Source organism: Erythrolamprus reginae, chromosome 2, assembly GCF_031021105.1.
Source record: "Erythrolamprus reginae isolate rEryReg1 chromosome 2, rEryReg1.hap1, whole genome shotgun sequence".
NCBI lineage: Eukaryota > Metazoa > Chordata > Lepidosauria > Squamata > Dipsadidae > Erythrolamprus > Erythrolamprus reginae.
The window spans coordinates 151,217,220-151,232,493 of NC_091951.1; the positions used below are offsets into that span (position 1 = coordinate 151,217,220).

The following is a 15,274-nucleotide window of genomic DNA, read 5'->3' on the forward strand; positions in this document are numbered from 1 at the left end:
TATCTGGAAAGGGACTTTTCTTTCCAATGAGTGTTCTAAAGTAGCTTCTCTTTCACTGATCAACTTAGTAAATCAAAGGTAAAAGAAATAAATTTCCATAAACAATTTGAATGTTTGTCAGTCCACTTCTGGCTTATTAATCTTGGGCTATCCTTCCCTACCATGGTTACTAGTATATCTAATCACTACATAACACTTTAAATCACTGGAGCCTGGATTTATTTTCCTATCTCTAGTTCCACTCCTCTATTTTTATTTCTTAAATTACAGCTGCAAAATTCCTGAACCAACTGTAACTCTTCGTTACCCTCCAGATTTTTGCAGGATAGATATAGGAGATCTATATAAACCACAGCTATTTAAAAAAACACACGAATGTGTGTTTTTTTCAAATGTTGGTATTACACAGATGTATATCCCATGCACCTTCATGTGAGATGAAACAGAATTTTGGGGTGATGCAAAGATAAGAACTAATCTATCCCCATTTTACAGCTTTCAACAGTACATCAGAAATGGATTTGTATCCTAATTGATTATGAGGTTTAGTGAAGAAGTATCATATTCCAGAAACAGCAGTAGCAATTATTTCCAAGCATCAGTACCATTTGGCTTCCAGGACTACCATATCCCAACCCCTGCATGCAAATATCTCTCTTTAACTTAACTGGCAAAGTAATTTTACACAAGAATCCCCAAAAACTTTTAAAAAATGTTTTTGCCTCTTTTTGAAATTCCAGATAGAAAAGGCAGCAATATGAGGCTACTTAATGTGCAGAGCATGCAGGATTAGATCACCTGTAGCATCCTAGCCCACTTGTTTACTTGTATGTTAAAAGGTTGCTTTAAAAACGGTGTGTTCGGAAAGCCAATTTAAAGCCTGCAATAACTGAACAATCATTTCCAAAATGATTGGCACCACATTTACTGCTGCAAAGGTTATGGCCCTCATTTTCTATTGATTGCTTGTTACGGACTAAGCAGAGGGGAATAAGGTAGTTACTGTTTCTATAAGAGTAAAAGCCAAAGATGAATTGGCAAGCTTATACCTACCCGGTAAGCAGTAAATCCCGCTGGGGAGGATCTGGAGCTTTGCTGATACCTCCATTAATTGGCCAAGGCTGGAAAAGGGGAAAAGAGAAATTATGGGAGGAGAGTTCACTAACAGTGAAGGACAGTGATGTCTTTACAGCAGTGTTTCCCAACCTTTTTTGAGCCGCGGCACATTATTCATATTTTCAAAATCCTGGGGAACATTGAAAGGGGGGGGGGCGGGCTAAAGAAAAGTTTGGACAAAAAAACCCTCTCTCTTCCTCCCTTTCGCTCTATTTCTCCCTCTTTCTCTCTTTTCCTTCCTTCCCTTCTTTCTCTCTCTCCATCCGTCTTTCTTTCTTCCTCTCTTTTTTGCTCTCTTTCTCTCTCCCTCCTTCCCTTCCTCTGTCTTTCTCTCTCCCTTGCTCTCTCTCTCTGTCTCTCTTGCTATCTCTTTCTTGCTTTTTTCTCTCTCTCTTTCACTGTCTTGCTATATGTCTCTTTCTTTCTCTTTGCCTCTCTTGCTATCTCTTTCCTTCTCTTTCTCTCTCTCTCTGCCTCTCTTGCTAAGTCTCTCTTTTTCTCTTGCTATGTCTCTCTTTCTTTTTCTCTCTCTCTGCCTCTCTTGCTATGTCTCTCTTTCTCTCTCTCTTTCTCTGCCTCTCTTGCTGTCTCTCTTTCTTGCTCTGTCTCTCTGCCTCTCCTGCTATGTCTCTCTTTCTCTCTCTCTCTGCCTCTCTTATATGTCTCTCTTTCTTTCTCTTTCTCTCTCTCTCTGCCTCTCTTGCCAAGTCTCTCTTTTTCTCTTGCTATGTCTCTCTTTCTTTTTCTCTCTCTCTGCCTCTCTTGCTATGTCTCTTTCTCTCTCTTTCTCTGCCTCTCTTGCTGTCTCTCTTTCTTGCTCTGTCTCTCTTTCTCTGCCTCTCTTGCTATGTCTCTCTTTTTCTCTCTCTCTGCCTCTCTTGCTATGTCTCTCTTTCTCTGCCTCTCTTGCTGTCTCTCTTTCTCTGCCTCTCTTGCTATGTCCCTCTTTCTCTCTCTCTCTCTTGCTATGTCTCTCTTTCTCTCTCTCTCTGTCTCTCTTGCTATGTCTCTCTTTCTTTCTCTTTCTCTCTCTGCCTCTCTTGCTAAGTCTCTCTTTTTCTCTTGCTATGTCTCTCTTTCTTTTTCTCTCTCTCTGCCTCTCTTACTATGTCTCTCTTTTTCTCTCTCTCTGCCTCTCTTGCTATGTCTCTCTTTCTCTCTCACTTTCTCTGCCTCTCTTGCTGTCTCTCTTTCTTGCTATGTCTCTCTTTCTCTCTCTCTCTGCCTCTCTTATATGTCTCTCTTTCTTTCTTTCTTTCTCTCTCTCTCTCAATTGACCGCCACGTCAGGGCTCCCGCTTGCAGTCAGCTGAGAGAGAGAGAGAGCGCTCCCTCTCGCCGCCGCCTGGAGCTCCCTCTCGCCGCAGCCATCTCCCTGCGACTGCCTGCGGCCGCTGCAGCCCCCCCCTCCCACCGGGCCACAAAGGACATTTGCCGCCGACGCCAGTGAAGCTTCAGCTGGGCGGGGCGCTGCCGGTACTTCCCTCCTGGGGCTCCCACTCGCAGCTGTCCCCCGGCTTCTGCTCGATGCCGCGGTTTTCGGCGCTGTCCTGCTGTGCCCCAAAGAAGGAAGGCGGGAAAAAGGCGAGAAGAATGGAGCTCTCCTCCTTCCTGCCTTCCGTCTTTGGGGCCCAGCAGGACAGCGCCGAAAACCGTGGCATCGAGCAGGAGCCAGGGGACAGCTGCGAGCGGGAGCTCAGTGCAAGGAGCCGCTGACTGCGGGCCCCAATTTGCCCGGGGCCCGGTAGCGCACTCCCTGTAATACCCGTCTATCGGCGGCCCTGGCTTTGCGCCATGAAGAGAAAACGGCAGCAGGGAAAAGTCGGCCGTTTTCTCTTCATGGCGCAAAGCCACACAGTCCCGGATTCTCGGATTCCTCGCCCCAAGGCAGGAGGCGGTGGCGGAGAAGAGTGGGCAGATCGGGCAGGCAATGGGGCAGGACGGAGAAGCCAGGGGCAGGGTGATGCGGCAGTAGGAGTAAAGGGAGCCGCGGCTGCCCCTGCCTCCCCACGGTGCCTCCGGCCAAATGCGCCCCTGGCTTCTCCGCCCTGCCCCATTGCCCGCCCGATCCGCCCACTCTCCTCCTCCGCCTCTCGCCGCGGCACACCTGACAGTGTCTCGCGGCACACCACTGTGCCGCGGCACACCGGTTGGGAAACGCTGAACTAAGCAATGTCATTTGGTGGGACCCATGAGAAGAGCCTTCTCTGTGGCGGCCCCGACCCTCTGGAACCACCTCCCCCCAGATATCAGAGTTGCCCCCACCCTCCTTGCCTTTCGCAAACTCCTTAAAACCCACCTCTATCGTCAGGCATGGGGGAATTGAAATTTCCCTTCCCCCTAGGCTTATAGAATTTATACATGGTATGCTTGTATGTATGAGTGGTTCTTTAAATTGGGGTTTTTAAGATTATTTTAAATATTAGATTTGTTTTCATTGTCTTTTCATGCCGCCCCGAGTCTTCGGAGAGGGGCGGCATACAAATCTAATAAATAAATAAATAAATAAATAAATAAATTTACAACCATTGCATAGTCAAAATTCAGACGCTTGCCAATGGACTCATATTAATGACGATTACAATATCTTGAGGTCATGGTGATCATCTTTTGTGACCTTCTGACAAAATAAATGGGAAAGCCAGATTTATTTAACAACCGTGTTACTAACCTAACAACTGGAATGGTTAACTTAATATCTGTGACAAGGAAGGTCACAAAATGGCACAAATTTCACTTAACAACTGTCTGTCTTAGGAATGGAAATTTGGGGCTCCCATGCGATTGTTAAGTCGAGGACTACCTGTTAGTGGGAAAACTTGTTTTCTCATAATAACAAACTCTTGGATAATTTGTTGGCTAAAATTATCCACCAATAATTTCAGTGGTGAGCTATGCAATATTTTAAAGTTGATTTGGGTGAACTATGGAGAAGGCCAAATGAAGCCCCTGCTTCTGTCCCAATTAAAACAATTTATTATTTTATTTATTTATTTTATTTATTGGATTTGTATGCCACCCCTCTCCGCAGACTTGGGGCGGCTAACAACAGCAATAAAACAGTATATAACAAAATCCAATACTAAAAACAGTTAAAAACCCATTATATAAAAACCAATCATACATACACACATACCATGCATAAAATTGTAAAGGCCTAGGGGGAAGTTATCTCAGTTCCCCCATGCCTGGCGGCAGAGGTGGGTTTTAAGCAGCTTTCAAAAGGCAAGGAGGGTGGGGGCAATTCTAATCTCTGGGGGGAGTTGGTTCCAGAGGGCTGGAGCCGCCACAGGGAAGGCTCTTCCTCTGGGTCCCGCCAAGCGACATTGTTTGATTGACGGGACCCGGAGAAGACCCATTCTGTGGAACCTAACTGGTCGCTGGGATTCGTGCAGCAGAAGGCGGTCCCTGAGATAATCTGGTCCGGTGCCATGAAGGGCTTTATAGGTCATAACCAACACTTTGAATTGTGACCGGAAACTGATCGGCAACCAATTGTCCCTATTTCCAGGAATACTGTGAACCACCCCCCTTCCTCCACCACCACTCGAGTAAAAAATAATGCTGCTGCCTTAATGAATAGCAGGTAAGTTCTATATTCAAGCTTCTGCCACATTATACTAGTGCTAGCAAAGAGTACTTTATCACTATGGCAGGATTATTCACAATCACTAATTCATCTTGTGTTCTTATTTTTCCTCTAATGTCAATCAAGCAGGTTCCTGCATTTCCTTAGAAGCAAGAATACTTTTTTTCCTCCAAAGCCTTATTTGAGGTCATTCAAAATCCAGTATTAACCAAGGAGAGAAACAATCACAATGTGTGCCCACTTCAAATGTGTCCCTATTTCAGTAGGAGATGCAAGTCATACCATATTAGAAAACTGAACATTCTGCTTGCTCCCAACATTGATGATCCTTTCCCACAATTTTAGAGGAATGTTGGAGACATGGTGAGAACATGTGATGGCCGAGCAGTGGAGAGATGCAAGATATGGGGGTTGGATAGATGGCCAGCCAGGAGACTTCAGGTCTATTACTACCAGTTCTTCTTCTGCCAATACCACCATGGCGGAAGGGTCATCAAACTCTGTAGAAGAGAGAATCATCTCTAACCATCATTTCACAGAGGGATGCAAACTCAAAATGCTAGTTACAAGGTTTGTCTAGGCTATTTAATACTGATTTAGAGGCATCGCACATTTTTATGTTGTTAAATTTCAAGTTCTTAACATGTACCAACTTGGCTAGTTACAAGAATTGTTATATGGAGCACAAGAACTGTGTTATAGCTTTGATACTACTTCTACTGGAGAATTTACTAATTTGCTTTTGGAAAAATATGCGGAGAAGTTAGCATTACGTTTAACTCAAAACACATACTATTAAAACCTAAGTTAGCAACACAGATTCTTTCCTATGATCACTATACACACATTTCTGTAAAGCACTATGAAGTGGTAATATAGGTCTAAGTGCTATTGCTGCTTCCAGTCCAGAATCTCAGCATGTACTTTCAGCTAATGCGTTGTTACAATTTTCAGGTTACAGTGGATTCTGCAACTTTAAATTGTCACATAATTTATATGTTAAAAAAAACAGATAGCAACATTTAAATTAATCAAAAGTTAATTAAAGGTATTCATATTTAATTCCAGGCATAATTTGATTTATTTTTTTAAAAAAGTGAATGAATTCTTCCTTCTTTCCATTAAAAAACTTTAAATCACATATCTGTATAACACAATAGACACAAATATATAAACAGATTAATCAATAAACTAAACTATAATTAACAAACTATAATTTTACAGACATTTATTTGAAAGAGTATGTTACACTGAAAACAGGGAAGATTTTTGGGTAGGATTGTAATCTTATCAGTGCACTTTTTCAAATAAAATTACCATTAACCATTTTCGTACTATATGTCATCAATCAATACAGGACTTATAGTACTTTCTGAAATCTGATCAAAAAATCATTTATTTAAGGAGGGAGATAAGCAAAATAAGAACCTTCTGGAACACCCAAATGACTTCTTCCTGAGTGCTGATGATACACACATATTTTTGCTTTCATGAAATATAATAATAGGACGTGCAAACTGTTCTATGCATAACTGCTGTTCTGGGAAGCAATTTCTGGTTTTATGCCCAAATCACCTGCCACTCTATCTGAGTGAAGCCATGCCAACTTCTGTCTAATACTTCCCTCCAGGCTGCCTCTCATTATTTATTGATTTGATTTGACATCTATGCCGCCCAATCCCAATGGGACTCAGGGATTAAGCCCCACCTCCTACCTGGGCACATGGAACCCTCCCCATTTCCATCCCCCTTCAGCTCCCAGAATTCCTGCCTTGCTCATTCCAAGGGGGGCATGCCCCACATCCTATGTCTCCCAGACAAAAAGGGAGATGTTTGGCCAACCAGACTCTCTTCTCATCAATCAGAGTCAGAATTCCAACCTCTCATCAATGTCTCCTCAAACCGGACAGGGTTGTGTTTGCCCCTGCCCACTGCAAACCCTGGCACTTCCCACAATACTGGACTAAGATGGAGATGTCACTTCAGGCCAAGGTGCTCGACATGGCTCACACAGCAGATGAATCAGCCTGGTTATATGAGCTGTTTTTCTGGGCAGCCAAATCTCAACCACAGATGTGTGGGTTCACAGGAGATGGTGAGTTTTCCTGGTTTCTGTGCCAAATTGGCTCCTTCCTTCCTTCCTTCCTTCCTTCCTTCCTTCTCTTTCTTTCCTTCCTTCCCTCCTTCCTCCTTTCTTTCTTTTTCTTTCCTTCCTTCCTTCCTTCCTTCCCTCCTTCCTTCTTTCTTTCCTTCCTTCCCTCCTTCCTTTCTTTCCTTCCTTCCCTCCTTCCTTCCTTCTTTCTCTTTCTTTCTTTCTTTCTTTCTTTCTTTCCTTCCTTCCTTCCTTCCTTCCTACCTACCTACCTACCTGGTTATAGCCCCCATCTTCACCATTAAAAGCATATCCCACTCTATGCAAAAAGTGGCCCAAGAAAACACCCATGCAAAATGCATTGTAAGCTGATATCCATGCAATGTAAAATTTGCTTAAGCATTACTGATAACATTCCTTCGTTAGGCGTTGCTAAGTCAAACTACAAAACCACCTGAAATGGCTACAACTGGTGGCACATTTCAGGCAGAAAACACTGTATAAAAATACACATTTTTTTTTTTAAAAGAGAGTGCTGTTTCTTCACAGGAGCCGTTCATGGAAAAGAGAGATATTCTCCCCTCGAGAATTACTTCCAACTGGCAGAGTAGCCAGCATTTTTGTTCTCTCTCCCCAACAACCTGTTTTTTTTCAGAAACCATCCCAAGTGATCAGAGCGCAGACCCTGAATAAACACAACAGCTTCCCAACACCAGGCACGCAATTATAGGAATATTACTCATGGACAATGAGTGACCGAAGGGCTCAAAGTGCTGAGCAAAACAAACAATAAGTAAGATTGGCTAAGGCTTCAGAAAGCAGGCACTGCAAGCCACAGAAACCTCAGATGACTGAACAATTTCCTGGATTAAGCAGGCAAGTTCCGGTTTACATTGTCATTCATGCCAGCAGCGTGTCAGCAAAGCACCGTCGTCGCTAGGGCCCTGAACTTCCAAGGGACAGAGGTTGCACTGCCTCTTTTGGCAGCAATACAGAAGAAAGCTGAGCTCAATGCTTGTGTTTTCTCTCTCTCTCTCTCTCTCCTCCCGCCCCCAAGGAACAGGAATGGAGCTTAGCATTAACAGTTCCTTCTGTCTGGAAGCAACTGAAATAAAGCCAAAGAGATGGAGCAAGACCAAGATAAGGAAAAGCCCAGGGCTTCACATGAAGAAAGCTTACTCATTTGCAGATACTTAAGATAGCCTTCCCAAGTAGTATCAGTCTCCAGTGCTTCCTGGTAAATTAGGAGTCAAATCTTAAGGGGAAGAAAGGATGGCTTAAATCCAAAGGACATTTGGGACCTTTCACCTTGAAGTCTGTCTCTCATTAAATCCTTAGCAATCACCAGTACAAGAAACAGATCTAATTTCCTTCCTGCTTTAAACTATTTGTTTTGTACAATTAAATGTTCCAGATAGCAATTAAGAAAAACAAATCTTTGATGTATTGGTAAAAATAATAAAAAAGAACATTATGAAATAATCCCTGCATTGCAATAAAGTAAGGTTTGTTGTATCGATGTATTGCAATAGGGAAGATATGTGCCTTTTCAATTGCTATTAATATTTAAAATCAATTTCCCCCAGCATTTTATATTTCATTCTTTTATCTGAACATTTTGTTTTCACTTTAATGTACATTTAATACTTTTAAACACTATTTAAATGTTGAACACACTTTGTGTATTTAATGCAAGCTAATGGAGTAAGGTCAGTGCATAATGTACTGTATGTGAAATATACTACAACAAAACAAAGAATCAGATGACAGCAACCTAAAACAAAACCACGAACAGATTACAGAACCTTTCTATCTACTTTATTGTGTGAGATAAAAGGTTGAATATAAAACAGAAAACAAAATGAAAGTGCTTGAGTGAACAACAGTGCCCTACCCTGGCATCTAAATGTTTGCAAAACAAGGCAATAGGGATAACTTCACAAAATAATATTCCAAAACCAGGGCACACTACCTAAAATTATCTGCAGAAGGAAGTGATACTAGGCAGAATGTGCCTCTGCAACAAAGGTATTTGGAGCAGGGTATCTATCTAAAACAGTGTCTCCCAACCTTGGCAACCTGAAGATATCTGGACTTCAACTCCCAGAATTCCCCAGCCAGCAAACGCTGGCTGGGGAATTCTGGGAGTTGAAGTCCAAATATCTTCAAGTTGCTAAGGTTGGGAGACACTGATCTAAAACACGCTTTTTGAGTTATGGGCAAGTTAATTGTTGCTTTACAGTCTTTTAAAACTTGCATGGCTGAGAGTTTAAATGTAATTGAACCTAAAAATGAACTGGCAAGCAATTCAGTTCTTCCAAAGAATATAGAGGAATGGTGTGACACTCACTAATCAAATTAGTGAATTAGGCTCCAAGAATTCAGAAATGACACTATATTAGATCACTGTTTTAGCCTTCTACATACCTGTGAATGGTTCAGCATTGGCAATGACAAAGAAGTCTATCACCCGTGATGTGAAGTCGAAGGCAATCTGCCGACCTCCATGAGCAACTGTAATGCTATGCCGGTCACCATAGCTGGCTCGAGGCATCCCTCCTTGGAATATGAGGAAAGGGAGCCTTAAAGGAAAACAGACAATGTTCTGAGTCTTCATTTAATAGCATTTCATAACTAGTTTTTTTTTTTAATGGCCTTACTGAAAACTGTATCTCTCCATTTTTAGAATTAAATCCTTTAAATCATTAGCAAGGGATAAGCAAAGCACGCAATACAGGTTGTCCTTGACTTACAAGAATTCATTTAGTGGCCGTTCAAAGTTACAACAGCACTGAAAAAAGTGACCCATGGACATTTTTCACACTTATCTGATGCGATCAAAATTCAGATGAGTGGCAACTGACTCACATTTATGGCAGCTGCAGTGTCCTGGGGACATGCGATTAGCTTTTGCAATCTTCGGACAAGCAAAGTCAATGGTGAATTCAAATTCACCATTGTTATTAAGAAATACAGTGGTTCACTTAGCAAACTGTGGCAAGTAAAGTCGTAAAATGGAGGAAACTTGCTTAACAAAGGTTGCACTTAGCAACATAAATTTTGGGCTCAATGGTGGCCGTAACGTGAGGATTACCTGTACAAGAAAAACACTGTAAGGCCTAAATAGTGGTGTCAGTCATGGAACAGCCTCGTACCAGAGATTCTGAGAGATCCTTAACCTTTTAATCTCCCAGTGGATTGCGAAAACTTGGCTGTTCCTTCAAACGTTGGACTAGAATGGAGATTGAGCTGTGAGGATGACTGATTTGGAAGGGCACTTTGTTTTTAATACAGTCATTATGTATCGCTGTGAGTTGCTTTTAATTTTTTTTATTATTATTATTTATTAGATTTGTATGCCGGCCCTCTCCGAAGACTCGGGGTGGCTCACAGCAACAATAATACAATATACAGAATACAAATCCAATATTAGATAAAAAGCTAAATTTAAAACCCATAAATATTAAAAACAATCGTTATTGCACAATCACACCATTCTCATGTATAACAGTGAGAAAACAGGTGGGGGGGGGGAAGAGATAGTTAGCCCCCCCCCATGCCTGGCGACATAAGATAGGTCTTCAATATCTTGCGGAAGGCGGGAAGAGTGGGGGCAATTCAAATCCCTGGGGGGAGTTGATTCCAGAGGGCCGGGGCTGCCACAAAGAATGCTCTTCCCCTGGGTCCCGCCAAACGTCACTGTTTAGTCGACGGGACTTGGAGAAGGCCAACTCTGTGGGACCTGATTGGCTGCTGGGATTTGTGCGGCAGAAGGCAGTCCTGCAGGTATTCTGGTCCGATGCCATGAAGGGCTTTATAGGTCATTACCAAGACTTTGAATTGTGACCTGAAACTGATCAGCAACCAGTGCAGGCCGCGGAGTGTTGGCGAAATGTGGGCAGAATAATCTTATGAGAAGCAGCTACAGTATATAACTGCTGTAAATAAGCAACTTTACTTATATGCATATCTGAAGTTGCCAGCCCTCCATGATAAACTAGGCCGGAAACATGACCAGATCACCTAATTCTAAGTTGTGGTAAGGCTACTGTACATTAATAGAATCTTGCAAGTCCGAAAATACAAATCACACTCATTTTCAATGGCCTTATCAATTCAGACACATTCTTTCTCAGTTTCTTTCTCTGATTGTTGAACACTGGGGTCTTCTCCTTTTCTTACTGATTGTTCCCTAAGCATCAACTCTTTCCCTCATCCCTCAAGGCAGATTTGCACATCACGGAAACAGACAATGCTTTTCTAAAGCTCCTTTAAAGAGGAACTGTTCCTTGTGGTGGCAACTTAATGAGAACTTTCTTTCTTCAAAGTCGTCTTGGCTGTCATATTTTAGGCACTTAGAGGAGTCCTTTCATTCTATTATTTTCAGTGGTATTTAAGATTCTTTTATCTGATTTTATCTGTCATTTCTATGCTCTGTATTTTCTACAATTCTCATTCTGGCTTTCACTGAATGATATGAAATATGGCTTTATGCCTACGGAATTTTATAAAGAATGCAGCTGCAATCATGGGCTTTCCCAAATATGCCCATGTTACACCAACCACAGTCTGCATTGGTTGCCGATCAGTTTCCGGTCACAATTCAAAGTGTTGGTTATGACCTATAAAGCTCCTCATGGCACCGGACCAGATTATCTCAGGGACCGCCTTCTGCTGCACGAATCCCAGCGACCAGTTAGGTCCCACAGAGTGGATCTTCTCCGGGTCCCGTCAACTAAAGAATGTCGCTTGGCGGGACCCAGGGGAAGAGCCTTCTCTGTGGCGGCCCCGGCCCTCTGGAACCAACTCCCCCCAAAGATTAGAATTGCGCCCACCCTCCTTGCCTTTCATAAGCTGCTTAAAACCCACCTCTGCCGTCCGGCATGGGGGAATTGAGATCCTCTTTCCCCCTAGGCCTTTACAATTCTATGCATGGTATGTATGTATGTATGTTTGGTTTTTTTTATATTAATGGGTTTTTAATTGTTTCTAACATCAGACTACTATTGTACACTGTTTTATTGTTGCTGTTAGCCGCCCCGAGTCTCCGGAGAGGGGCGGCATACAAATCCAATAAATAAATAAATAAATAAATAACTACAGGACAACTATTTATAGTTAGAAGGAAAGCCTGTAGCAAAAGGCAGGTTATAAATCCTGTACAAAAGGCCACAGCCTCAATAAAAGAGACAGCAACGTTGTGTCTGATAGGTATATACAAATCTTTATTATAATGGTTGTTGTTAGTTAACCAGTTGCAGGCTTCCAGGAACTAAAAAGTCACTATAGATAGACAACACACAACATTGTCATGTACTCATCCATAATACTCACCCACTCTTTGTGGTTAGCCAGTAAATTTTGGAAATGGCCTTGCAAGGGAAAGGACCTACAACATAATATTTACAAAGATTGTACTTTATATTCTTGCATTACAAGACTCAGTTTTAGTAAAGCTGACACAGCATTTACACTGCATATAAATTGCACAGCCAGGCAGCTTCACCAACTAATTATGCAGAGCAATGTTTACTCAGATTGCCTTTATAAAAGGCTAAAAGGAAAAGCTAATCCTGTTTCATATGAACAAGCCTTCATATATTTTCTGGTGAAAAATTAATTCCATTAATTCCCAAAAAACCTGCCATCCCTATTTATCTCCAGAAGATTTCTTGAAATCATTAGAATCGCTATTACTGTTAAATATCAAATTGTCTAGCAGTTCTGATAATTTGTTTTCTATGGTTTGCAGTCTATTTTTTCAACTCTTTTAATACAAGTGTTTCTTTTGGCTCTGGTCATAGAATCAATTAGAAACATAGAAACATAAAAGACTGACGGCAGAAAAAGACCTCATGGTCCATCTAGTCTGCCCTTATACTATTTTCTGTATTTTATCTTAGGATGGATATATGTTTATCCCAGGCATGTTTAAATTCAGTTACTGTGGATTTATCTACCACGTCTGCTGGAAGTTTGTTCCAAGGATCTACTACTCTTTCAGTAAAATAATATTTTCTCATGTTGCCTTTGATCTTTCCCCCAACTAACTTCAGATTGTGTCCCCTTGTTCTTGTGTTCACTTTCCTATTAAAAACACTTCCCTCCTGAACCTTATTTAACCCTTTAACATATTTAAATGTTTCGATCATGTCCCCCCTTTTCCTTCTGTCCTCCAGACTATACAGATTGAGTTCATTAAGTCTTTCCTGATACGTTTTATGCTTAAGACCTTCCACCATTCTTGTAGCCCGTCTTTGGACCCGTTCAATTTTGTCAATATCTTTTTGTAGGTAAACATATGCTACAATTAGATAAACACATGCTACACATAAACCCTGTAGCAATTAATCAAGTGGCACTGTTTTATTGCATCATTTGAGGAAGTCGAGCAACATAAATCAAAGCTCTATAAAAGGTCTACCCAATATATTGTTATGTTATCGATCAGATACTAAACAATCTTCTCTCTTTCTTTCTTTTTATATCCTCATGGTGGCATATATTATATCTGAATCGAACAGGCCTTCTTGGAATAGCTAATCTGTTATGTTCAGTTTTATAGGTCCAGAGTTTCTAAAATCAAGCTTTGAATTTGTTTTTCAAATGTATATGCCCCCCACCTTTCACCAAAGGTGACTTCCAATAAAATAAGAATCAAAGTTGATGCCAAAGGTATATCTTCCCAGCTTTCCACATACTAACCGTAATGTACTTTGCTTTCCGAAGGCTCAGGCTGCCTGTTATCACTTGAAATTGGCCACTGTGTATAACTCCCATCATAATGGCAACTGATGATATGACGACCATCCCTCATCCAGAAGAGATTCTCTAGTTGCTAGAGAGAAAAAAGAGACACCTCCTGAAGTAACAGCAGGATCAATTTGCTCAGAATGTCTGTATTTAAAACACATTCTCTTTATTTCTCCGACTTTTACTTGAATCCTTATAGAAATATCATGTGTTGGAAATCTGGAGTTCACATAAGTTGTTAACAGGATCTTTTCTCCTGTAGCTAATGCTTTGAACCAGGCCACAAATAATAATAATAATAATAATAATAATAATAATAATAATAATAATAATAATAATAATAATAATAATAGGAACAGATGATCCACTGGAACTTGTGCCGGAACTACCATTTACCAGTGGCAAATAACTGGTGGGATCATGAGCCCGAAAAAGTGGTCGAAAATGAGCAAGCAAAACTACTGTGGGACTTCCGACTTCAGACTGACCGAATTCTGAAGCATAACACACCAGACACTGTGATCGTGGAGAAAAAGAAAGTATGGCTCATCGACATCGCAATCCCAGGAGACAGCAGAATTGAGGAGAAGCAGCTAGAGAAATTAGTGAAATACAAAGAGCTAAAAATCGAGCTGCAACGACTCTGGCATAAGCCAGTGAAAGTGGTCCCAGTGGTACTTGGCACACTGGGCAAGTGCCAAAGGATCTCAGTGGACATTTGAAAACCATCAGAATTGACAAAATCTCCATCTGTCTATTGCAAAAGGCCGCTTTACTGGGATCGGCAAACATAATTCGCCGCTACATCATGCAGTCCTAGGTGCTTGGGAAGTGCCCGACTGGTGATGAAATACGAAATCCAGCATAGTGATCTTGTTTGCTGTGTTGTACTGCCATAATAATAATAATAATAATAATAATAATAATAATAATAATAATAATAATAATAATAATAATAATTATTATTATTATTATTATTATTATTATTATTATTATTATTATTTAGATTTGTACGCCGTCCCTCTCCGAAGACTCAGGGCGGCTCACAATAACAATAAACAAAGCGGTACAAATCCAATAATTAAAACTATAGCTGAAAACCCACTATCAATTAAAAAACAGTCAACGCTACCCAATCATAACCACACATAAGGCCAAAAAGGGATGTATCAATTACCCCATGCCTGGTGACATAGATAGGTCTTCAGAGTCTTGCGGAAGGCGAGGAGCATGGGGGCAGTTCGAATCTCCAGAGGGAGTTGATTCCAGAGGGCCGGGGCCGCCACAGAGAAGGCTCTTCTCCTGGGTCCCACCAGATGACATTGTTTAGTCGACGGGACCCGGAGAAGGCCAACTCTGTGAGACCTAATCGGCTGCTGGGATTTGTGCGCCAGAAGGCGGTCCCGTAGGCATTCTGGTCCGATGCCATACAGGGCTTTATAGGTAATTACCAACACTTTGAATTGTGTCCGGAAACTAATCAGCAACCAGTGCAGGCCACTAACTGCTAACAAAGCTGACTGCCTCTTTCCCTTAAGGTACCATCAGTCTGAACTGGCCCCACTGGTACTATCTCAATGTGTTACTCTGCATGTTCTCCCCAGAACAAAGGTGGAGAGCATATACTCGCCTGGACTCTTGACCCATGAAAGCCACAGCACATTCATTCATCTTTAAATTGGAGAACTGTGCTTATCTAAGCTTTACCTGAGTGGCACACCAGAG

At 41.6% G+C, this 15,274-nt stretch overlaps 1 protein-coding gene across 5 annotated transcripts in view; it reads right to left on the bottom strand.

Annotated features, from left to right (window-relative positions):
- LLGL2 (LLGL scribble cell polarity complex component 2) overlaps nucleotides 1-15,274 on the bottom strand; it is a 102,945-nt gene that overhangs the window by 30,397 nt on the left and 57,274 nt on the right. For all 5 annotated transcript variants that reach the window (XM_070739923.1, XM_070739919.1, XM_070739921.1 and 2 more), the window contains exons 8-12: nucleotides 13,502-13,634; nucleotides 12,131-12,185; nucleotides 9,224-9,378; nucleotides 4,987-5,204; nucleotides 1,054-1,121 (exon numbers count right to left, since the gene is read on the bottom strand). In XM_070739923.1, coding sequence (XP_070596024.1) covers nucleotides 1,054-1,121; nucleotides 4,987-5,204; nucleotides 9,224-9,378; nucleotides 12,131-12,185; nucleotides 13,502-13,634 — 629 coding nt within the window. The remainder of the gene's footprint in view (nucleotides 1-1,053; nucleotides 1,122-4,986; nucleotides 5,205-9,223; nucleotides 9,379-12,130; nucleotides 12,186-13,501; nucleotides 13,635-15,274) is intronic.